The sequence below is a fragment of the Gopherus flavomarginatus genome, chromosome 9 (genome assembly GCF_025201925.1).
Source record: "Gopherus flavomarginatus isolate rGopFla2 chromosome 9, rGopFla2.mat.asm, whole genome shotgun sequence".
NCBI classification, from domain to species: Eukaryota; Metazoa; Chordata; order Testudines; family Testudinidae; genus Gopherus; species Gopherus flavomarginatus.
The window spans coordinates 56,703,745-56,729,524 of NC_066625.1; the positions used below are offsets into that span (position 1 = coordinate 56,703,745).

General features: G+C 41.3%; 1 protein-coding gene across 7 annotated transcripts in view; it reads left to right on the forward strand.

Moving 5' to 3' along the window:
- SCAPER (S-phase cyclin A associated protein in the ER) overlaps nt 1–25,780 on the forward strand; it is a 357,501-nt gene that overhangs the window by 115,115 nt on the left and 216,606 nt on the right. For all 7 annotated transcript variants that reach the window (XM_050966970.1, XM_050966969.1, XM_050966973.1 and 4 more), the window contains 3 exons: nt 5,499–5,580; nt 7,211–7,363; nt 10,024–10,131. In XM_050966970.1, the coding sequence (XP_050822927.1) occupies nt 5,499–5,580; nt 7,211–7,363; nt 10,024–10,131 (343 nt within the window). The remainder of the gene's footprint in view (nt 1–5,498; nt 5,581–7,210; nt 7,364–10,023; nt 10,132–25,780) is intronic.

The following is a 25,780-nucleotide window of genomic DNA, read 5'->3' on the forward strand; positions in this document are numbered from 1 at the left end:
TACAGTAATTACATACTATTTTTTCACAGGAGCCTATCCTCATTCAGTGCATCAGATGGGCGATGCATACTGGCTGAATAGCTATTTAATATTTTGTTTTATTCTTATTAGTTCAGTGTGTGGCTCCAGGCTTTATTAATTGCATGCTATTCAAAAGGGTTATTTTAAGCTAGAGAAAATACAGAGGGTCAAATCCTATTCTGTCCCCTTTGCCCATTTCCATGGTAGAAAGTGGGCAGAAAACTGCCCTAAAAGAGCTGCTAGTAAATAGAGGAACCTTTACTTAGAGGAATTCTCTGGTGGCATAGAGCCAGCATACCAACTCTATGCCATCCATTCCTCGTTCTCCTCCCTTGGGATGGGAAGAGGTGTGGCCACAGCGTTTTGCAGTCCGGTGATTTGGACTGATAGAATGGCCTTTAGGGGGCACTGCACCTGGCATATGTTAGAGTAGTCCAAAGGTTTCTCTAACATAAATCAGTCCAAACATGAGTCCTGCTGCCATGGTTCAGGGGAGTTAGTTTGACTTTGCCACCCTCCCTCTTGGATTCTGGTATAGTTCAGTGGGACCCAAGGATGTGGCTCGTTATTTTGCTGCTAGAAATACTTGAATCTTATACTAAAAGACTTAAAACAGAATGGAATGGGTCATTTTGGAATATCTACTTAACTTTTCTTCAAAATCCACTCATTTTGTGCATCTGGGGGTGATTAAAGCCTTCTTATGAAAGGGGTAGTGTATGTAAAAGTGCCTATGAAGAGACCCTGTGCTCTCATGGTTCATTAGCTTGATTCCCAGTAAGGCTTTAGATGCAATTTCTGAGCATTTTATATTCCAAAGAGATTACATCCATAATATGAAAAATTCCACTTCTGTCAATAGTAATCATACAACTGTATTGCTGAGCATAATGATATACAAATATGTTTTACATATGGACCAATAAGCTATGCAAGGAGTAATATTTATGTTTTGTATGTAAGGGGATTGAGTCTTAGGAATTTTTATCTACATTAAAATATTGATTCAAAAGCCATAGTGTTATCTTTGTCTTAATTTTGATGTCACATAGAGGAAGAAAACAAATATGTTCTCTAAAATAAGTTCTGTTGCATAATCCGTTTTGGACATTGTGTTCTTTGGTTGTGTAGTGTGAGTCAGGAGTTCTTTAAAGCCAAAATCAAGATGTTCTAAAAGACTAAAGTGCAGGTATTGCTTATGTACCTCAGGGAGATAGTACATAAAATACATAATTTGTCTCATCGTCATATCCTTTCCCCCCCATGGCAATTGGAGGAGTTCACTTACATTTTCTGAAAGAACGATTGTGCCTAGTATTCACTGTGAGCCTTGTTCTCCCTGCCTGTATTCCTATATTTTCTGTGCTTTTTTATTTTTTAAATTTGGGTTTATGCAAGCCTTCACCAGAACTAGCTTATTCAGTAAAGTACTTCTTAATATTTTACTTTTCATTTTTCTTTAATAATTTTTCCCTTTCTACTTTTGCTGTTCACATTATTTTTATTTCAGAATATCTGTTGTTTAATTTTTCTCATTAGAGAATGTGGCAGGCACATTCAAAAACAGGAATGCCCCCAAAACAGCAGGAAGATGTTGGTTTCAGATTACCATGACCATGTCTGATTGGGGTTGATCTTGTTAGCGTTGAATGTGATATTTCTTTAAGTAACACTCTGAGCTGTCAAGATCTAGGAAGACCAACTAAAATCAATTACCCTTTCAATAATTCAAAATTATTTACATAAGAAGGTTTGCCACTACCTTTTTGGAATGACTGACTGTTTTGCTGAGAGTCTTACAAGTCCTTCAAAGCACTGAACTTCAGAGGAGATTCAAGTCCTCCAGGGCTGCTCCAGCAGCTAACAGGTTATTTCACCTTGAATGCTCTCATAAAATATATTGTATGCAGTGGTGTAGCTGTGTTTGTCCCAGAATATCAGAGAGACAAAGTGAATGAGGTAATATGTTTTATTAACTTCTGTTGGAGAGAGAGACAAAGATTTGAGCTTACATAGCACTCTTCTTCAAGTCTAGGAAATGTATTCAGTGTCATAGTTAAATAGAAGATGGAGCAGATTGTTTAGCGTAAATGGTTAACACACATTTCAAGAAACCAAGATGAAGTGGCCTATTAACAACCCTTCTGTCATAGAGAGGAAAGGGGGAGGGAACTTGGGGATAGTGGTTGTTGTAATAAGCCATAAATCCAATATCTCTGTTCAGTCTGTTTCCTGTATGGCTTCCCTCTCCAACTGTACACCTCTAGATGTCATCTACCACCCCACACTGAAACCCTTGTGGGGCATCATCAGACAATTGCAACCCACATTTGATGGGGCCATATTGTGAAAGAAATCTCTCCAGAACCTCCTCTTCTGGCCTTCAAACAACCTCCAACCTCTCCATCAGAAGCAAACTCCACGCAGACATACCAACTCAAAGTGGTACCAGACCTTGCTAGAACAACAGATGCAAAACCTGCAGCCATATCTCCATTGTTACGATGATCAACACCCTCCACAATACACCTGTCAAGATAAATGGGTCCTACACATGCCTATCACAACATGTGGTGTACCTCATCCAATGCACTAAATCCCCCAATAAAAACTGTGTGGGTAAAACAATACAATCATTATGCTCTCATTTGGGCTCTCACAAAAATGATAAAAGACAAAAATACCATATTACCTGTGGTTGAACACTTTTCACAAAGCAATCACTCTGTAATTGATCTCTCAGTCATCCTCAAAGAAAAACTGAACAACGCTTTCAAAAGATGAGCCTGGGAACCTCTTCTGTCAGCATAGGCAGTGTCTGCACTTAAAATGCTACAGTGGGGCAACTGCAGCCATACTGCTGTAATATTTCAAGTGTAGACAAGTCTTAAAACTATGTGTTAACTACAGGTCTCTCGCAACTTACACACATTTAACATGCGTGATTTCAGCTTTATGCTGAAAGGCCTGGAGTCCGGGAGGGGGCGTGGCCTCAAGTAGAAGAGACGTGGCTTCAAGATTTAAAGGTCCTGGGACACCAGCTGTGGCTTGGAGTCCCAGGGCCTTTAAATCACCCAGGGGACTCCCAGCTGCAGAGGTGGCTGGTAGCCCCTGGGGTGAACTAAAGGGCCTGAGGCTTAAGCCACGGTGGAGCTCCAGGCCCTTTAAATGCCGGCCCCAGGCTGGCTGCCAAAGCTGCGGGCAGGATTTAAAGGGCTCCTCCGCGCTCCCCACCGCAGTGGGAAGCCCCGTGGAGCCCTTTAAATCCTGCCCTCAGCTCCGGCGGCGGAACCGGGGGGCATTTAAAGGGCTCCACCGAGCTCCTTGCAGCGGGAAACCTGGCAGAGCCCTTTAAATCCTGCCCACAGCTCTGGTGGCGGGATGGGGGGGCATTTAAAGGGCTCCACGGGGCTCCTCACAGCAGAGGGAAGCCTGGCAGAGCCCTATAAATGCCCCCCCCGCCCCATCCCCAGAGCTGTGGGCGGGAATTAAAGGGCTTGGAGTTTTGACTATACGCGGTTTTTGCTTTACGCGATAACCGCGGAATGGAACCCCCGCCTAAGATGCAACAGACCTGTACTTACGCTAAATAATCTATTCCATCTTGTATTTAGTTGTGACACTCTGAGTATCTTTCCCAGACGTGAAGAAGAGTTCTGTGTAGGTCGAAAGCTTGTCTCTCTCACCAGCAGAAGTTGGTCCAATAAAAGATATCACCTCACCCACCTTGTCTCTCTCCACCATCTCCAGGGCATTTCACTTTGTCCTGCTACTCAGCAGGGCAAGAGTGAGCTTTGAAATTTTTATGAAAGCATTTGGGTTCAACCTATAAGAAAGGGGATAAGTCCAGAAACAAATGCTCACCTCTTGGTGTGCAACATATTTCCTTCAACCCAGTCTGGACATCCTTGGACCTTTGTTTTATTTCTATTCTATGTAGCATCCCTCAGTTAGCTGTAGTTGTGCCTAGGTCCTTGGTTCAAGTACATGAAATGTGCAGTTACTAGAATTGATTCGATAGGTTTTGTATTGTGTGTATCAATGTATTAGATGCATAATGGATTTAAGTGCCTTCATTGCTGAGTATAGCCAAAGCTGCATGCATTGTGCTTCCATGACCTCTTTTGGCCCCTACCCAGGCTTCTTCTCTTTATACAAACAGTAACAGCAGCCAACTGTATTCTAATTTATAATTAGGATTTGAAAATTCCATTTTCTGACTTGCTATTGGCAAGTCAGAAATTTGCCCTGCTGAATTGTGACCTTAATAATCAATTTCTGCAGAATTTAAGCTTTGTTCTAAAAGAACAAAGTTTCTAATACTTATGGTTTCAAAGATAATTTTCCAAATATGAACTGATGAGGCACTGTCTTCTAGATTGTTAGCTCAAGTGCCTGTGCTCTTGCTCTTGGCTTTCCAAAGAAGCAGCAGCAGAGTGAACTTAAGACTGGACAATTTCACTTAACTATTCAGAACCCTGCAGGGAGCAGTGAAACTGTTGAGAATCATGTCACTTTTACAGTGTTGCTGATAGTTTTTACAATCATCAGTACCAGAGAAAAGCACTGGAATATTCATGGGGCTGCAGGCCAAAAAGAAAAAAAGCAGGGGAGATGTAGAGTACAAGAAACCTTTCATTCCCTTGCATCAGTAAGCATCGCCTTCTTGCATGCAGATGGAAGCAAAAGTGACTTCAAATGCATTAACACTCACTAGCCAGAGACTGAGACTAAAGATGGGGTCACCTAGTAGCGTTTAGAGATAGCACCTTTTATTTCTTCTCAGTGGGAAAGGTAGGTTCACCAAGTCTTTGCGCATGGGACTTGCTTGTGGGTCTTTCATGCATCTTACATGTCATTATATGGCTAGTAAGTTCAGTCCTCTGGCTAGCAGTTGTCTTGTAAATTCCTTTATTTACAATATGCACTTACTTCTTATTGCTTTGATCAAGAGTATATACGAAACAGCAAAAACAGCAGTAAAGCTTAATTTGTAGAACTTTAGAAAGCTGCTGTGATCAGACCTTTAGCCATCATCATTTTCTATCTCAAGCATTTCCCCCAACTGTTGTGTTAATCTGATTGGCCTTGTCTGCACTACACGTTTTGGGGAAAGTCACTAGTGTATTACTCCCTGTTGTCTCTTCACAAGGGGTAGCGACAGTGGAAGTGCTAGTGTAGACAGGACATCACATTCATTAGTGTTTTTTACCACCATGTCATCTATACCTACTCTGAATTGGACTGGAGTGGTGTCTGCTGTTATGAGACCATCAAGATTAAATGCATCTGTTATTTTCAGTAATTAATCTAGTTTCTGCTGAACTACTTTTATCTTCCTCCTGAGCTACTTTTATCTTAAATGGCAGTTAACGCCTTCTCTTGTTTCTTTCCCCGTCTCAAATATATATTATAACTATAAATGTATACTTCATACCTTTACCACTTCTGCTTTAATACATGTTCTCCTTTGGTAGAGATCGAGAGGAGAGGCTGGCAGCTCTCACTGCAGCTCAACAAGAAGCAATGGAGGAGTTACAGAAAAAGATTCAGCTGAAGGTATAAAGGGAGTAATAGTCTTTCTAACTGAAAATACATTTCTATTTAAAATAGAATTTCCACAAAATTATTTTAAGTACATTTTATTTAGCGAAGTCATTACAGTAGAGCCATATCATACTCTGAATTTTGCTACTGTAGTTCAGGTGTTTTAGCTAGACATCTGACTTATGAAGATGGGTCTGATTTTGCTCTCATTGACACTGTAAATCAGAAATAATGCCATAGAAGTCAATGGAATTAATTAGTGTAAACCAAGTGTGGGATCAAAGTTAGGTCTAAATTATTTTGTACTTTTGAAGAAAGTCAAAATAATTTTGAATTTCTAATCATACTATTAAAATGAAATTCTTACAAAATAAAAGTCTTGGTTAAAAAAAATTAAAACTGATATGTACAGTTTGGTGAAAATAGTCTACAAACTAGGGTTACATAGAAAAGGACGTGGGAAATTATGCCATTTTATGTGTCTTCTCAAGTATCAGTAATGGAAGTATGGCATGTTCCTTCCTCTTCACTGCATAGAATATGGTCCCAGTCCTGCAACTAGATCCACTCAGAGGTCTGTCAGTTTCACTGGATCTCTTCAGAAGCATAAGGATCCAGTCATGTGGAGTCAGTTGTAGAATTGGGAATGTTAGGTAGGATGCTGCAGTATTGCAACACAGCTTGTGAAACTCCTACCTTATGAAGAACCAAAGACCAAATGATAAGAAGTTTGAACATATCTATTCTATTTTGAGAGGCCTAAAGATTTCCAAAGTACTAAGTGCTATTTTTCAAGTTCTGGTGAACTGAGAAAATAAAACCTTTATCAAAGTCACAGAATATTAGTAGTAATAATAGCATGATAGGATTACCTAGTAGTCTCTATCAGGATCTGGGGTCCATTGCAGTAGATCTATACAGTCGTATAATTTAAAAAAACAGACTGTTCTTCCATCTCTAAGGAATTCTCTACTGTTGATCCCATTAATTAAGAAGCACTCTCGCTACACATGCTCCTATTGTGAAATGCCATTCTTTCTCATACAGTTGATGTTTATAAGCTAATTTCTGGTATTAGGTAATATACAGATTTTGTGCCATCCTTCTTGTGGTTGATAAAGCATTGTTTGAAAGGGTCTAGAGACTGTAATCCCTATTACAATCTAAATATTAATAATAAATCATTTATACCTTTTTAATTGATGCCATGTTGCTTTCAGTTCATCAGACCAAGCACGATTACACCAGTAATATCTGTATGGTACTGCAAGTTGAACTGATTGGATTCTGTCTCAGAGTTCTTCCTGTGGAAAAAATACAACATGAGCTCAGAAACTAAATGCAACCAAAAACCATTGGACTAGATGTACAAAAGATGATGAAGTGATGTGAATCTACATAAATAACAGTATAGTGTTAATATTTTAAATTATATCAATAAAGAGTAACACACTTAAAATGCATGTGGTGATACAGCCTGTTGCATCCTTTTTGGCATTTTGGAAGGTATTGTACATAAGTTTCAATTTAACTTTTCATCATCTAGAACTAGACAGTACTTAATAAACCTTGGTGTTTCTCAACATTATTCATTTCTGTTTATTTTTACTTGATGTTCTTTACCATTTGTTGTTTTATTTAGCATGATGAAAGCATTCGGAGACACATGGAACAAATTGAACAGAGGAAAGAAAAGGCAGCTGAATTAAGCAGTGGGAGACATGCTAATACTGATTATGCACCTAAACTTACACCATATGAACGAAAAAAGCAGTGTTCATTATGCAATGTTTTGGTAAGTTGGATTGAAGGAATGCTATCAAAAGTAATGGGCCTAGCTAAGGTTTCAATCTACCAGTTTTGTTGTGGTTTGTAGGCATGAATATATTGTAAATGGAGTACTGCCCCACCATTCTCCCCCTGCTTCCTCGCTTTTGTGAACAGAGTAATGATTAGAGCTCTGAAATTTAGCAGATTTTGTGGGATCTTTGGCATTGCAGTTGCATTAGGTTGTTGTTCCGTTGCACTGCCAAGTCAGGCAATGTCCCAGAAACAGGGACAGAGAATCATGTAGCCTAGGGCACCGTTCACTGAGCTGGAGCTAGGAGGTCTGGTCTCCCCTGTACTGATTGCTGTTGATTTTTCTGTCTACTGTAGACTCCTTATCATTGAGCAGGGGCTTCATAACCTACCCAAGAAGTCAGTCAAGCATCATTTCTTCATTTTATAAATAAGTTCACTGAAAGATTTTATAAGGTCACTTCAGAGAGAGTTGAGAATAAACCCCCAGTTTTTATCATATCGTAGACCTAAGTCTTGTCCACTTAGCCACACTGCCTGTCAGAATGAATGTGCCAGATATATGTGCTCATCTATCCTGTCTCTAAACAACCACTATTCTAATCACTATTCTAGCCACTATACCACACGCCCTTCCCAGAAACTGAATAGAAACCAAGATTCTTGATCTCTATCATTTTGCTGTTGTTTAACAGATAATTGTGCAACTTGCTGGCAAAGTGTATATCAATTCCCTCTCTATAGGTAGATCTAAATAGAGGATAACAGTTCTAGGGGTTGAGGTCTATGCGGGAGATTTCATGGTCCAGAGTTCAAACCCCGCTGACAGTACAAATAGGTCTTCCTTCTGATTGCATACGATGGAATTTGTTTTTCCAAGTTTTTGTTTAAAATCGGTTTATTTTATTCATGCAGTGAGAAAATACCCTTAAAACAGGTTTTATACTTAAAACCATTGTAATGGGTCAATTATGACACAACATAAAATGAAACATAGATGTTCCATATTTTAATTATTTGCCAATATTAATTGCTTGTGTCATTCACTGGCAAGCTTGAAGATTAAGAGGTGTGGTATTGACATTTACAAGAACCCTTCTTTCTGACAAAGTAAACAGGTGTTCATGATTGTACACATGGCTATGGAGTAGTCTCTGCATGTATGTTACCAGGGAGGCTTGCATAGTTTCTGTGGACTATAACCCAGAGACAAGGTGGGTGAGGTAATGTATTCTATTGGACCAACTTCTGTTGGTGAAAAAGAAACACTTTCAACCTACTCAGAGCTCTTCTTCAGGTCAAGAGCTCTGTGTAGCTCAAAAGCATGTCTCTTTCACCAAAAGAAATTGGTCTGATAAAAGATATTACTTCATCCACCTTCTCTCTCTAATATCCTGGGACTGACTACAGTGCTGGCTACAACAACACTATAAGCACAGAAATAGTTCAGTGGCTGGATGCCCTGTGTTGGTTTACGTATCAGAGAGAGACACGTGGTTCTTACTCTCAGTACCTTGGATCTTGCTACTGCTTAGTAGAGTGCAATGTCTGTGATTCATATGTGGGCTAAACATGAGCATTGCTCTTAACTTATTAGCTGAATTCCAGTTTGTATTTCCAAGCCTCCGCTACACCAGACAAAGTTGGTATTGTCACCCTCTTGTGCTGTCCCTAGAACATTTGTATCATACCTCATGTCCAAACAGAATTATTTCAAATAGTGTACAGGCATTTACACCATTTTTTGGAATAAACTTGCTTAGAGCAAGAATAAACAGCTTAGAGTCCTCCACTATGCCAGTCTCTACTAGAAGCAGTGCAGAAGTAAAGGTGGCAATACTGGAACCCCCACCTACAATAGCTTTGTGACTCCCTTTTGGGTCAGGACCCCAGTCTGAGAAATGCTGAGTCTTAAGGCAATGTGTCTCAAACTTTTTTTTTCACTGACCACTTAAAAATTGCTGAAGGTCTTGGCAGACCCCTTAATGATCTTTCCAAATGTTGTTTGTACTGTTTAACTAACTATTGTAAAGCAGTTTGGATAAAAAACACTATATAAATAAAACTTTAATAATTAACGTTCTTTTGTTCTACAAATAAAAGCACACAACTCATATTTTAATATCAGTAGTCTTATCTTTCTAATGCAATGGATGTGCCCTCTCTCCCCTGCCGCAGCAGCCCCCAAGCTGGGGCTGGGAAGGAGAGTGATATTTCCCCCACCACAGCAGTCACAGAGCTGAGGCTGGGAAAGAGTGCTGGCTCTCCCTGGCAGCCGCAGCCCTGGAGCTGGGGAAAGTCACCTCTTGCTCTGGCTTCTGCAGCCCTGTACATCCCAGATTCCTCCCACCCCCTCTTCTCACCCCACTGCCCCCTCCCACCTACCCCCTGCGTGGCTCCACACTAATTCCTTCTCTTGTGTGCAGCCGCCTAGCTGTGCACCTTAGAGAAAACTATCCACCGACAACCTGACCTTGCAGACTACAGTTTGAAACCTCTGTCATAAGGGTTTTTTTTGTTACAATACCATGACATTTAAGATTTAAATATCTGAAACTGTGAAATTCAAGATTTTTAAAACGCTATGACCCTGACATTTACGAAAATGGACTGTGAATTTGGCAGGGCCCTAATCGTCATTTGTTCTCATTCCAGATTTCCTCAGAGGTGTATCTTTTTAGCCACATTAAGGGGAAAAAACACCAACAAGCAGTGAGAGAAAATAGCAGCATCCAAGGACGAGAGCTTTCAGATGAAGAAGTGGTATGTTTTATAAAAGTTTTTAATATTAATATAAATATTCTTCTGGTTTACAATGTCATCTGAAATGTAATATTTTAAGACAGATTTGAAAATTCTCACAGAACTAAGAACATAAAAAGTCAGGCATCAAAAATAAGATGTACTATTGATAGTAATGCTGACTTTTTTTAATACGGAATGTAAAAAAAAAAAAGAGAGAAAAAAATAGAACATTCAAATACAGTTATTCCAATGAGTGTCATATAAATAGATTTCCTATAGCAAATGTTGCAATGTATATAAATTGACTGTTTTCTAATAAGGTATTTTTTTCTATCCATCTAACGCAGTGGTTTTCATCCTAAGGTCTGCGGACCGTAGAGGTCTTCAGTCTATGTCTAAGCTTTCCAAAGAGGTCCACACCTCAATAATTTTTTAGGGGTCCACAAATGAAAAAGTTGAAAACCACTGATCTAACCTATCCCGTACTTATCAATGTGGTATATGAGTGCTTTACTAGTGTCTTTTATATACAGTAAAACGTGCCAAGAGCAACCGCTCATGGGAGTTAGCAAAAGTGGTTGCTTGTAAGAGGCATAGATACTGTGGTGAAACTGCATCCAAAAGAAAAAGACATAACCTCCTTCCCAAATACACATGATAAGCACACTTGACAATTGTTGGTATCTGTGACTCCAGCAGGTGCCAGGAACCCAGCAAAATCCGTAGGTTATAAATACGAGAAACAAGCCATGGACTCTTCTTTGCAATCTGGAAAGCTGGTATAATTTCCACCGATTCCTCTGCTTAATTCCCTCATATGTAAAATTCACTTTAGTCTTTTCTGGGTTGAGTATCATCAACATAGTTTGTAGAAAGACAGAGCAAAGCCACTCAAGTGCAAAACTGTCAGTTCCTGCTAGGGTCTGCAAATGTGTTGTCTGCACCTCCTGGTCGAAGTGCTGAAGGGAGCAGTATTAAATTGTTTTTCCACAACATTCTTGATGATTTTCCACAGATATTAGGGATTCAAGATGGGACAATAGTTATAGAGATTGCCCTTATCAAGTAATGGCTTTTTAACAACAACTTCAAAAGAACTGGCACTTCGCTGTCTCTTAAGGAGGCATTGAGAAACAACTTTTTTTCTTTTTACAGCAATTCAGAAAGCTATGCGGTCTCCAAGAGAACAATTCTAAATTGTTGTGTGATTTATCTCTACTGCCACAGCATGGCAGACATGGAAATACAGTGTTATGTCAAGGTGCATTCTGTGAGAAACAGTTCAACTGACACATAGCCTTAAACTGTGTCCATCTGGAGGATATGTGAATCAGCCACCTGGTGTTCCCATCTCATATTTACTAAGAAATACTGCTTAATCTGGGTCTCCAGAGCAGATTCAGATTTGACTTTAGTGTTACAAAATCTGTTTCCAAGCTAGGTGCACCAAATGTTTCCACCTCATAGAGTTTGTTTATTTTAGAATGTCTATTTATTTTGCCATTTGGGGAGGCATTTTATGTGTGCATATCTGCAAGCACATACATAAATATATATTTGTTGATATTTTTATTAATTAAGGTATTTTCTTTGTATTTTGTTTTTCACAACCTGTAGCAGGTTTTTCTCTTCTTTTTGCAGGGAAATGTATAAGTTTCCAAGAGCTGCAACCCACCAATATGGCTGTCTTTGGAGAAGGGATCATTGTAATTACAGAGAAAGGATTCTCTGGAGAAATACATCTTGGTGGATTGCAACTCACCTATTTCCCTAATCACAGGTTGAGGGTTCTCTAACTCTGTATTTTCTGTAATTTTAAGATGGCTATTATAATGGGAGTGTTTTCACTTCCTGTTTGGATATGAAATTGATTATTGGGCAGTAGGTGTAACCTAATTACCTCAGTGGCAGGCTTCCTGCTGGGTCCAGAGTCTTAGAATGTGAGCTGTGAAAGTTCCCAGCAAACTCAAAAGCAAGCACATAGATTACCATTCTTGGATCCATCAGTGTTTACACTGACAGTCACAGGTACCTAATTATCTTGTATGCTTCTCCCTGCTGACTGAACAATGGTAGTTCTACCTTTTAGCTGCTGGGCCACTGCCTTCCTTTAAAACTTGAGGAAAGAAAAGTAAAATAGATTTTTCCTTTGTCTGAATGTTGTACACTAATCACAACATTTAATAGCATAGCTCCTCTAGAAGAAGGAACCATGTGAGGGCGTCTGCTCTAGTGCCCAAGACTGAGGCCTTGTCTGCAATAGAGAGCTTACAGTGGCACAGCTGTACCAGTACTGCTGTGCTTCTGTAAGAGCTCCCATGTAGCCACTCTATGACGATGGGAGAGAGCTCTCCTGTGGACATAATTAAACCACCCCCGGTGAGTAGAAGTAGCTATTGCGGCGGGAGACACTCTCCGGCCAACATAGCACTGTGCACACTGGCGTTTCTGTCACTGTAACTTATGTCGCTCAGGGGGGCGTCTTTTTCACACCCCTGAGCGACACAGTGATAAATGTGCAGACATATCTTGAAAGACATGAATCCATTAGAGCAATGGTGGGCAATCTGCAGGCCGCATGCAGCCCATCAAGGTAATATGATTGCGGGCCGCGAGACATTTTGCTGATGTTGACCGTCCACAGGCACTGCACCCTGCAGCTCCCAGTGGCTGCGGTTCTCTGTTCCCGGCCAATGGGAGCTGTGGGAAGTGGTGTCTGCTGGCAAATGAGCCACAGCGACGTCCCCAACAAAATTAACCATTCCTATGAACTTCTGTACTCCCTCCTTATTTTCTGGATGTTGCATATTTGTTATAGCTTGTATTCTGCTAGGATCAATACATACCCCTTGTTCAGTTAGCCTTTCTCTTAAATAGGTATTTTATCTGAGCCTGAATTTACATTTTTGTTTATTTAGCTTCAGGCCTACTGTTCTAATCCTGTCCAGTGATCTTTTTAACCTGCAATGATGTTTCTCTATTGTACTGCCCCAGATGAGAATGTCATCTGTATATATACTTTTGTGCCTTCAGTTCCCTCAAGTTTTATACATAGTTTTATGAAAGGCTTCTGAAGCAGATTTTAGACCAAACAGTAATCAAAGAAAGCAATATCTTCCATATGGTATAATAAAAGTGCATAATTTGTAGATCCTCTCATCTAAGGGAATCTGCCAGAATCCAGATGGTGCATCTAAAGTAATAAAATACTTTGCACCAGCCATATCTGCCAAAATGTTTTCCTTAATAGGTAACTGAAAGTGCTCCCTTTTGATATATTTCTTAAACTCCTTAGTATCTAGGCATAATCGTAGTGTTCTATCCTTTTTTTCTACTATTACTAGTGAGTGCATCCATTCTGTAAGCTCTTGTGCTTTTCTAATGATGTCTGTTGTTACTGAACAATCAAATTCTTCTTTGAGCTCTTCTCTCATACTTAGTGGAATATTTCTATTTCTGTGTGTGCCGTATTCATGTCCCCCGCAGATTTCTTTGTTTCCTTGCAAAAAAATGACTTTCTGACAGGGAAGCAAAGGGAAGCTGCAAGAGCAGTCATGCACCACTCCCTAGCAGCACAGGTACATTGTTTCAGGCACCCGGAGCAGTCAACAGAGAGGTAAATCACCGCAGGGCAGGTGACACCCCAGCCAGTGGCTCCTACCCTGAGTTGGGATCAGCTGCTAGTCCTGGCTGGGCTGGAGGCAGGAGAGGACGGGACTTCCTCTTCCCCTGCAAGGAGTGGCTGGGGCTGTGTCATATCCACTTCCAGAAATCTCATGCAGCTGCAGGTAACTCAGCATCCTCCCCTGCTTCCTGCCCCCATCACTCCTCAGCTGTGGGGGAGGGGTCACTGTATGGGGAGCTGCTCCTCCATCTGCCCAAATCCCACACATCTGGACCTCCCATACCCAGATAACCCTGCCAAGCCTCACCTCGTACACCCAGAACTTGCCTAGCACTCCATACTGGAACCTCACCCCACTGAACCTCAACTCCTGCATCTGGAGCCCCCCTGCACCCAGACCACCTCCCACTGAGCTCCCTGCACTCAAACCTCCACTCTTATGAGCCCCCTGCACCACCCTGAGCCCTCACACCACTAACCCCCAATTAGCTGCACCCAACCCCACCCCCACCAAGCACCACTGAGACCCTCACACCCAGAGCCCTCTGCTGAGCCCCAGCTACCTTCACCTAGAACCCCCTCCAATGAGTCTGTGCATCCAGATCCCCCCCCACTGAACTGCCTGCACACAGATTGTCCCACACAGAACCCTCTTGTCCCACACCTGGATCACCCCACACTGAGCCCCTTCACACTTGGATCCTGCCTGGTTGAGCCAGCCTGCCCACATCTGGCTTGCCTGGCGCAGAGGAGCAGGGCCCCAAGGTATTTCTGGGCACGGGCCAGGCCTTGAGCTGTGTCAAGGTTGGGCGCAGCCTCACTGCTGAGTCCGTTTCCTAGGGGTGGGGATGCTGCAGAGTGATCTCCCATCTTCGTGCAGCCAGTGGTCTGTGCTCCTCACTGCCATACTGGAGCCTCTACATTTATTTATTGACAAATAAAACTTGAAGAAACATGCAGAATTTTAATTTATTTGGCGCAGAATGCCCTCAGGAGTAAAAATTTCTAGGGCATGTATTATAGGACAGTTGGTTCTGTTAGTTCAATTTTATGTTCAGTTGCCAGTTTTCCTGTGCCCTCTAAAAGGTCCTGTTACTGTATGCCTCTGTCCTTATCTCCTCTACCATGTGCACTCTTTGCATGAGCCCAAGGGCTTGCAATATTTTTAAACCCAATATAGGTGCTTTGCTCCCTTTAACTATCACAAATTTTATCAACCTATTTGATCTTTTACCTTTACTTCTAGTACACATGTACCTCTAGTAGGAATGACTTCCTCGTTATAAGCTTTCCATTTAATCTGTTTTTAATTTAACCTTTTAACACTAATACATGAAACAACATTTACCTGAGCACCAGTGTCGAATTTGTAGGTTACCAGAGTCCCATTAGTCTCTAAGCAAATTGTCCATTCGTCAGTTCCTTCCGCTTCAGATACAGCTCCTAAGCAGAGCTCCTCTTCTGTGTTGCTATCGGTGCCGTCTTCCTGGATTACTGCAGCAGCATGCATTCTTTGCTTCCTCTTCTGCAGTTGTTGATCCTGGTTGTACTCTTCGGCAAAATCGCTGTATTTCTTACAAATATTGTAGTGCTTACCAAAAGCGGTGCATTTTTCAGGTCAGTGTTTGTGTCCACATTTTTTGCAATCCTTGAAGCTGACTCTTGTGAACTCTTGTGCTTTGCTTTGTTCATGCTTCTCTGTGGTTTTTTGTTCAGTAATGACTTATTGCTTGCCAGTATTTATTTTTCTCTTGTCACTCTAATCCAGAGTGGCAGTGTCCTATTTTCCTTCCATTATTTTTATTTTGTTCAGAGTGATTTCTATTGCCTGATAGTCTTACTGCTTTAGCCAAAGTGAGATTCATATCCTCCAATAGTCTTTTTTGCTACTTTGGACCTCTGATTCCAGTTCCAGTTTGATCCCTTATAATTGAATCTGTTAATTGTCCATAGCTGCAGTTTTGGCTCATTAGCTTCAGCTCTGTTAGGCATTCTTCAAAGGACTCTTTCCATTTGTCTTCTAAGGTGAAACTTATACCTTTCAAATGTTTTGTTCTTTTTAGGTGTGCAATACTCTTCAAAGTTCTGCAGAATTGTGTCATAACTTGCTCTCTCTGCCTGATTTAGTTGCATGCTAATTAAAGACATCCAATGCCAAGTCCTGGAAAGTTTAAGAAGATTGCTATTTTCTGCTGGTTTTCTTTTTCACCAATGCTGGCTGCTTATATATAACTCTTGTTTGTTTGAATCTATTCCAGGAGTCTGCTGAATTACCTGAGTTCAACTCCCTGGGGGCTTTTACTTGCTCCATGTCCAAAATTACTCTTTTATTCCTTCAGCACAGTCCTCTTTTCTCTGTCCTCTTTTCTACCTCACTCTAGTACTATATGTTGTCTTGTGGATACATAAGAAGGAGGCACAGTCTGGACTCTTAGAAGTAAGGCTTTAGTGGAACTAATACAGAATTACATAAGACAAAGGAGAGCCATGTACTGTTGGCTGTGTATCTGGTGAAGTTGATACTAGATTGCTTCTAATCATCCCTGTTCTTCTTAGCATGTACTGTGGTCTTAAAGGCACAGTACATACTCCTAACAGAGACCCCAGTTTAGTAAAGCACCAAAGCATATACTTAAATCCATTCCTCTCCAGAAGAGCATTTCAACATGAACTTAAGTATGTACTTTAAGCGTGGGCTTAAGTGCTATCCTGAAACAGGGCCCTAAAGTAGGAGCAAAAGGACTCTAGTGGGAACACTTCCAATTCAATGTACAACTTGACAGCTACAGCAGAAGATTGAGGGTCACTTAAAAAAAATGTCCTTAATTAATGAGTGCATGTGCAGTGCTGTGGCTTACTGTGCCTGTCTAAAATGTTAACCTAAAGCCACCACAGTGATAGTGTAGTACCAGACATTTTAGTTACTAACCTTATATACCTCTACCCCGATATAAAGCAGTCCTCGGGAGCCAAAAAATCTTATTGCATTATATGTGAAACCATGTTATATTGAACTTGCTTTGATCTGCCAGAGTTCGCAGCCCTGCCCCCCCCCCAGAGCACTGCTTTACCGCATTATATGCAAATTCGTGTTATATGAGGTCGCATAATATCGGGGTAGAGGTGTATTAAAAATAATTTGTTTTATACTTAAATTTCAGCTGCTTCTGTGGGTAAAACAATGCAACTGTACAGTCGTCATTTGAGATTTCCCTGGCCAGAGGCCATCTTCACAGTTTTCTTTTTCAGTACTTCAGTACTAAGATATGAATCTTAGAAGTACTCTCATAATAAAGTAGAAAACCTATTACATTTATTCAGCTAAGATATATTTTGTGTTCTTTTCATTTGATATGCCCAGTTAATGCCAAACTTTGCCTCTCCCACAAATAAAGCATTTAATAATTTAATATTAGGTCTAGCATACTTGAAAGCAAGTTTCCAAAATAATATACAGAAGTAAATAATGTGTTGTAGTAAGGCACTGTAATGTTCATAGTCACTAACCACAGAGTTCCAGTTTTAATCAATGAAGGTATCTGTAGTGAACACACTTGCACTACTTAAAGTTATTACTTGTCATCTGTGATGTCTTTATATTATATACACCTTGTCTGTGACCCTTCTTCTTTGACATATAAGATTTTATTTATACCACCTTTGACCTAATAAAATTCCACCTTTAACCTTATGCACTTGACACCTCAGATAACTTACTCTTGATCTTTGACACATTTTGTTTTAAGCCTGTTAAGTGTAATAGGTAGCTGCCTAGAAAGAAAGCTTTTATTGTTTTTTTTTATTGTAATTTGACCATAGACTTTCTCTAGTGTTGCTTGAGATATCACAGAAAGAGTTGGGGCATGTTTAATTTTGTCCATGTCATTATCATAAAATTTAAACTATAAAGTATCCCATTAAAAATTTGGAAATTGCTCTGTTAATATGTTATACAAGCATTTAATTTTCATGGTATGAATATTTTAAAAAATTGTTTGACTGCCAGAAGAATGTTAAATAGTCAATGCTGGTTAAAAGTCTGATGCACCACGTGAACCCTGAAACACTGATTTTTCTGGGTAGCATGGAAACTGGCTAAAAGTTGATTTTGCCCAGCATGGGAAAAACCAAAATCTTTTGTATTATTTGAGTGCCATGGATTATTTATTATTTGCTATCAAGTCCATGAATTCTAAAATATTGTAGACATTATAAATGTTACCTTTTAAACTAGCAAAGGATCCTGTGGCACCTTATAGACTAACAGACGTTTTGGAGCATGAGCTTTCGTGGGTGAATACCCACTTCCTCAGATGCATGTAATGGAAATATCCAGGGGCAGGTATATATATGTGTGCTAGCAAGCAAGCTAGAGATAACGAGGTCAGTTCAATCAGGGAGGATGAGGCCCTGTTCTAGCAGTTGAGGTGTGAAAACCAAGAGAGGAGAAACTGGTTCTGTAATTGGCAAGCCATTCACAGTCTTTGTTCAATCCTGAGCTGATGGTGTCAAATTTGCAGATGAACTGAAGCTCAGCAGTTTCTCTTTGAAGTCTGGTCCTGAAGTTTTTTTGCTGCAGGATGGCCACCTTAAGGTCTGCTATAGTGTGGCCAGGGAGGTTGAAGTGCTCTCCTACAGGTTTTTGTATATTGCCATTCCTAATGTCTGACTTGTGTCCATTTATCCTTTTCCGTAGAGACTGTCCAGTTTGGCCGATGTACATAGCAGAGGGGCATTGCTGGCATATGATGGCGTATATTACATTGGTGGATGTGCAGGTGAATGAACCAGTGATGGTGTGGCTGATCTGGTTAGGTCCTGTGATGAACTGATTGAACTGACCTCGTTATCTCTAGCTTGCTTGCTAGCACACATATATATACCTGCCCCTGGATATTTCCATTACATGCATCTGAGGAAGTGGGTATTCACCCACGAAAGCTCATGCTCCAAAACGTCTGTTAGTCTATAAGGTGCCACAGGATCCTTTGCTGCTTTTACAGATCCAGACTAACACGGCTACCCTCTGATACTTGACACCATGCAAGGCACTGCATTTAGCCGTATGGAATGGAAATCCATCAACCTCATGAAGAAACTTGCACAAATACAGACAGATATCATCTTCCTTTCCAAATGCAAACGGATGGACATCATACCAAATGGACTAAAGGTAAAAAATCCACTGCTATCTACATACTACACAGACCACAGTGAGAGATTATGTCATACTCTATCAAAAAAACTGAGGAACCACCTGATCAGCATCCTATACAGCAAACAGGAAAACATCAAAAAAGAGCTCTCCAACCTGGAGACTCTCATTAATAACCAAACTTCTATACAAACAGACTTCACTAGAATAAGACAGGAGATCTACATTACTCACTTCACCTCTCTTCACAGGAAAAAGGACTGTAAGCTGTCTAAACTCCTACCTGCCACATGGGGCCACAACAGTGGTACCCCTAACCCACCCAGCAATATCGTCAATCTATCCAACTACACACTCAGCCCAGAAGAAAAGTCTGTCCTATCTCGGGGACTCTCTTTCTGCCCTGCCACCCCCACCAACATGATACAGTTCTGTGGCGATCTGGAAGCCTACTTTCGCCGTCTCCGACTCAAAGAATACTTCCAGGACAACACTGAACAGTGCACTGATACACGGGTGCCCTCCCACCAACAGCACAAGAAAAAGAACTCCACATGGACTCCTCCTGAGGGTCGAAATGACAGCCTGGACCTATACATTGAATGCTTCCGCCGGCGTGCACAGGCAGAAATCGTGGAACAACAACATCGCTTGCCTCACAACCTAAGTCGTGCAGAACGCAATGCCATCCACAGCCTCAGAAACCACCCTGACATTATCATCAAAGAGGCTGATAAAGGAGGTGCCGTTGTCATTATGAACAGGTCTGACTATCAAAAGGAGGCAGCCAGACAACTCTCCAATACCAAATTCTACAGGCCACTTCCCTCAGATCCCACTGAGGAATACACTAAGAAACTACAGCATCTACTCAGGACACTCCCTACACTAACACCAGAAGAAATCAACATACCCCTAGAGCCCCGACCAGGGTTATTCTATCTACTACCCAAGATCCACAAACCCGGCAATCCTGGACGCCCCATCATCTCGGGCATTGGCACTCTCACTGAAGGACTGTCTGGATATATGGACTCTCTACTCAGACCCTATGCCACCAGCACTCCCAGCTATCTCCGCGACACCACTGATTTCCTGAGGAAACTACAATGCATTGGTGACCTCCCAGAAAACACCATCCTAGCCACCATGGATGTAGAGGCTCTCTACACAAACATCCCACACACAGATGGAATACAAGCTGTCAGAAACACTATCCCTGATGATGCCACAGCACAACTGGCTGCTGAGCTCTGTGCCTTTATACTTACACACAACTATTTCAAATTTGATGACAATATATATCTCCAGATCAGTGGCACTGCTATGGGCACCCGCATGGCCCCACAATATGCCAATATCTTCATGGCCGACCTGGAACAACGCTTCCTCAGCTCTCGTCCACTCACACCCCTTCTCTATCTACGCTACATTGATGACATCTTCATCATCTGGACCCATGGGAAGGAGACTCTGGAAAAATTCCACCATGATTTCAACAGCTTCCACCCCACCATCAACCTCAGCCTGGATCAATCTACACGGGAGGTCCACTTTCTTGACACCACGGTGCAAATAAGTGATGGTCACATTAACACCACCCTATATCGAAAACCCACCGACCGCTATGCCTACCTTCATGCCTCCAGCTTCCATCCCGGGCACATCACACGATCCATTGTCTACAGCCAAGCACTGAGGTACAACCGCATCTGCTCTGACCCCTCAGACAGAGACCAACACCTACAAAATCTCCACCAAGCATTCTCAAAACTACAATACCCACACGAGGAAATAAGGAAACAGATCAACAGAGCCAGACGTGTACCCAGAAGCCTCCTACTGCAAGACAAACCCAAGAAAGAAACCAACAGGACTCCACTGGCCATCACATACAGCCCCCAGCTAAAACCCCTCCAACGCATCATCAAGGATCTACAACCCATCCTGGACAATGATCCCACACTTTCACAGGCCTTGGGTGGCAGACCAATCCTTGCCCACAGACAACCTGCCAACCTGAAACATATTCTCACCAGTAACTGCACACCACACCATAATAACTCTAGCTCAGGAACCAATCCATGCAACAAACCTCGATGCCAACTCTGCCCACATATCTACACCAGCGACACCATCACAGGACCTAACCAGATCAGCCACACCATCACTGGTTCATTCACCTGCACATCCACCAATGTAATATACGCCATCATATGCCAGCAATGCCCCTCTGCTATGTACATCGGCCAAACTGGACAGTCTCTACGGAAAAGGATAAATGGACACAAGTCAGACATTAGGAATGGCAATATACAAAAACCTGTAGGAGAGCACTTCAACCTCCCTGGCCACACTATAGCAGACCTTAAGGTGGCCATCCTGCAGCAAAAAAACTTCAGGACCAGACTTCAAAGAGAAACTGCTGAGCTTCAGTTCATCTGCAAATTTGACACCATCAGCTCAGGATTGAACAAAGACTGTGAATGGCTTGCCAATTACAGAACCAGTTTCTCCTCTCTTGGTTTTCACACCTCAACTGCTAGAACAGGGCCTCATCCTCCCTGATTGAACTGACCTCGTTATCTCTAGCTTGCTTGCTAGCACACATATATATACCTGCCCCTGGATATTTCCATTACATGCATCTGAGGAAGTGGGTATTCACCCACGAAAGCTCATGCTCCAAAACGTCTGTTAGTCTATAAGGTGCCACAGGATCCTTTGCTGCTTTTACAGATCCAGACTAACACGGCTACCCTCTGATACTTGACACCTTTTAAACTATTGAGATATGAAAATAAATTACACATTGAAGCAATTTCCTTAATGTGGGTGGAAATACTCATATCTTGTGCAGAGCAGGCATATAATGTGATTGGTAGAATTAATTAAATTGTTGTAAATTGGTATATATTTTGCAAAATCCTACAAATTTAAGATTGATTACTAATGAATAAATTTAAAGTGAAGAAATATGAAAATATATCAATATATATGTGACAAAGCTTCCTTAACATAAACTTTGCCTGTTGTAGTTATTTATTTATTTCTCTTCTCTAATCCCCCCAAAAGTATATTTACCTCAGAGCATAAAAGCCACTAATGTGAAATTGTGGTTTAAAATGTTAAAATTAATTACATTTTCTTTGATTCCACTTTCTTCTTCTCGCCCTACATCTGGTCTTTCATTTTGGGGTCCATCTTGCTCCCATTGAAATAAACAGCAAAACTTTCATTGACTTTGTTGGTGCAGGATTGGACTATACATGATCTTTCCTTCCTCATTACATTTCTAGAATTTACCATTTTCTCACTGTCTTGCCGCTAAAACTGTCCATGCCCTGACTATCTCATCTTCATTACAGTGACAGTATCCTGTCTGGCCTGCTTGCCCAACCTTTCTGTCCATACTATCTCTTCCCTCTCTTTTACCAAGAAAATTCAAGAAGATGGTGGTAATCTGACACCTGCCTCATTGCATTTAGCCTCCCATTTTCATATCAGCTTTGATTCAGCAGAGAATTTAAGCATGTGCTTATTTTTAAGCATATATTTAACCGATGGAGTTAAAGTTAAGCATGTGATTAATTGCTTTACTTAATCAGGACCCTAGTGCCTGATCAAAAGCCCATTGAAGTCAGTGGAAAGAATCCCCATTGAGTTCATTGGGCTATGGTATGGATCAGGCTTACTAGGGCCCTGTATGCTCTTGCTCGGCCTTATATCTCAGTTTCTTCCCTATTTTCCTCCTTATTTCTCCCTTCTCCTTTGCCAGTGGCTTGTTTTATGCCATCTGTTATGTTGTCTCCTATGCTGGATCAGTCCCATACACTCATAGACTTTAAGGTCAGAAGGGACCATCGTGATCATCTAGTCTGACCTCCTGCATATTGCAGGTCACAGAACCTCACCCACCCACTCCAGTAATAGACCTCTAACCTCTGGCAGAGTTACTGAAGTCCTCAAATCATGGTTTAAATACTTCAAGTTACAGAGAATACACCATTTACACTAGTTTAAACCAGCAAGTGACCCATGTCCCATGCTGCAGAGAAGGGCAACCCTCCTCCCCCGCAAGGGTCTCTGCCAATCTGACCCAAGGAAAAATTCCTTCCCAACCCCAAATATGGTGATCAGTTGGACCCCGATCACATGGGCAAGACCCAATAGCCCGACACCTTGGGAAAGAATTCTCTGGAGTAACTCAGAGCCCTCCCCATCTAATGTCCCATCCTTGGCTGTTGGAAATATTTGCTGCTAGCAGTCACAGATTGCTGCATGCAGTTGTCTCCCTAATGTAGTAATCACTTCAGCTTCCTTCTGTGAACTATTGTCCCATATCTTGTCTGTGCCTCATCTCATTTAGATGCTAAATTCTTTAAGACAGAGGCTATGTCCCTGTCTATGTTTTTAAAGCACTCTGTAAATATATGCACTATCTAAATATTTCTAATAAAGTTTGCTTCCAATAAAGTATGAGCTAAAAAAAATTAGCCATACACCTGGCAAATTAACTAATCTGTATGTTAAAATTCTGTGTATTCTGAAGACTACTTAATGAAGAAATATTAATGAACATTTATTTGCACAAGTGAAAAATTAAAATATTAGCAAGAGAAGGAAATGACTGTTTTCTGTATTCTGAAATAACATTAAAGAAACAAATAACCATTTTGAATAACATCTTCAGATCAAAGAAAAATGTAATCCATTAGCGGAAGGATGAGATAATTGTACTCTGAGTTTATATTGACAGCTTCAAAACTTAGGGATTTATAAAAGAAGATGATTGGCTGGGCCCACCCACATTTCTTTTAAGAAAGCCTCCAGAAAAGAGCTGGTTGCCCTACCAGGCGGGTGAGGTCTCTTCTACAAACTTCCACCATAACTCTGTCAGTCAGAGAGATGTGATAAGGTGTGATTTTTGGATGACATAGCTGAGCCTGCAGATGCCCCTAATGTAGGCATAGTTATACCAGCAAACTGCTCTTTTGCCAATATAGTTTATCACTCAGGGAGGGGACTGAAATTAACTTTGCTATCAAGAGTTTTTTGCTGGTATAGCATATTGGTATAGCTGTACCGGTAAAATCTTCAAAGTGTAGATCTGGCCATAATCTTTTGCTTTTCTCAACCTTCCTGTGTAATTTAAGTCTTCCAGATAGTATTTAGGGTCTGATAATGAATTTTTAGTTAAACCACACACATTTTATACTAATCTTTGTTTTCTCTTTTCTCTCTATTCTGTTAGTTAACAGTTGTAATACCATGCCCCTGAGCAACACAGTTATACCAACCTAATCACTGGTGTAGACAGCGCTAAGTCAACGAGAGATCTTCTTCTATTGATATAGCTACTGTCCCTCGTGGAGATAGGGTACCTATGCCGACAAGAGAAAAACTCTGCTGTCAGCATAGATAGCATCTTCACTAAGCTCTGTAGCAGCACCACTGCAGCTGTAGACAAGCTTTCACAGAAGGCATTGAGTACCAGTACATTCTTAAAGAGGGTCAGACAACCTGAGAATACCAGATACTGTCACACCATTTATTTAATATACTCTTCTATTTAGTGTCTTCTCCAGGTAATTTAGAAATGGTGTTAAAGATAAGTGTGTAAAAGGAAGGAAAATGCTAAAGTTTATAGTAAATCCTCAAGCCTTTCCTATGAAAGGATTTTTGGAAGGAAAAAAATTGGGTTTTTTCATACTTGACCTTTGCTTGCTTCCTTCTGTACTCATAATTTTCTTTCTTGTTTAGACACTCCCTGATTCCTTCGCTTAAGTAAATCTTTGAGTAATGATGCGTTTACCAAAGCAGAATTGTATATATTTTTTCTTTTGCAGACAGTTTAGCAAACATTGGAAAAGGGCCTCTTCTTTTCCATTTTGAGTCAAAACTAAACAAGGGTTTTTTTTTTAACTTTGATACCTTATGTGTTTCCTATATCTTAAAAGTTCTGATTAATTAACATGAAAAATAACATCACTCCTCCTGCAGTATAAAAACTACTGTTGTTTTCACTGTTTTCACTTAATCTACTGGAAGAATTGAGGCATTTACACCTTGAGTTAAGTGGTCTTTTAAAAAATATATCAGTTTAATGGTTTCTTTTCTTATTTATAATTTGTGTATTCACTGTGCTACACAGCTATTTGAATTGCACTGATCATCATGTTTGTCACCACCTTTCTATTTTTTATGCTTAGTTTCACTTCAGGTAGTGTAAGCTTTTGGCATTCAGGCCTTGTCTACACTACAGAGTTTTGTCACTAAAAGGCAGCTTTTGGTGACAAAACAGTGGAAGCGTACATGAACTCAGCAGCACTGCAGGAATGCACCCCTCCCCTCTGACAGCTGAGCATGCCGCTCTGCTCTGGGTAACAAAGAGCAAATCATTAATATGGAATGCTCCTGCTCTGTCCCAGGCTAGGAACACAGAGGCAGGCAGGCAGGGACAGATGTGTGTATGTGTGAGAGAGTCTCAAAGAGAGAGAGAGGGGGAGAGATTGCCTTGCTGTGCAGAGCCAGGGACAGAGGCAGGGGCATGGGAGGCAAGTTTGTAGAAATTTTGGTGGTGCCCAGAACCTGCCCCCCCAACTCTGCCCGCTCAAACTCCGCCTCCACCTGCCTAAGGCTCTGGGCGGGGTTTCAGGGTGGAAGTCTGGGGTGCAGGTCCTGGGCTGGGGATTAGGGTGCAGGAGGGGTGCAGGCTTTGGGAAGGAGTTTGGGTGCTGGGTGCAGGCTCCGGGCTGGGGCACGGGGTGGGTGTGCAGGAGGGGGTGAGGGCTGCAGGCTTTGGGATGGAGTTTGGGTGCAGGCTCTGGGCTGGTGATGGGGGTGTAGGAAGGGGCGAGGGGTGCAAGCTCTGGGCTGGTGGTGGT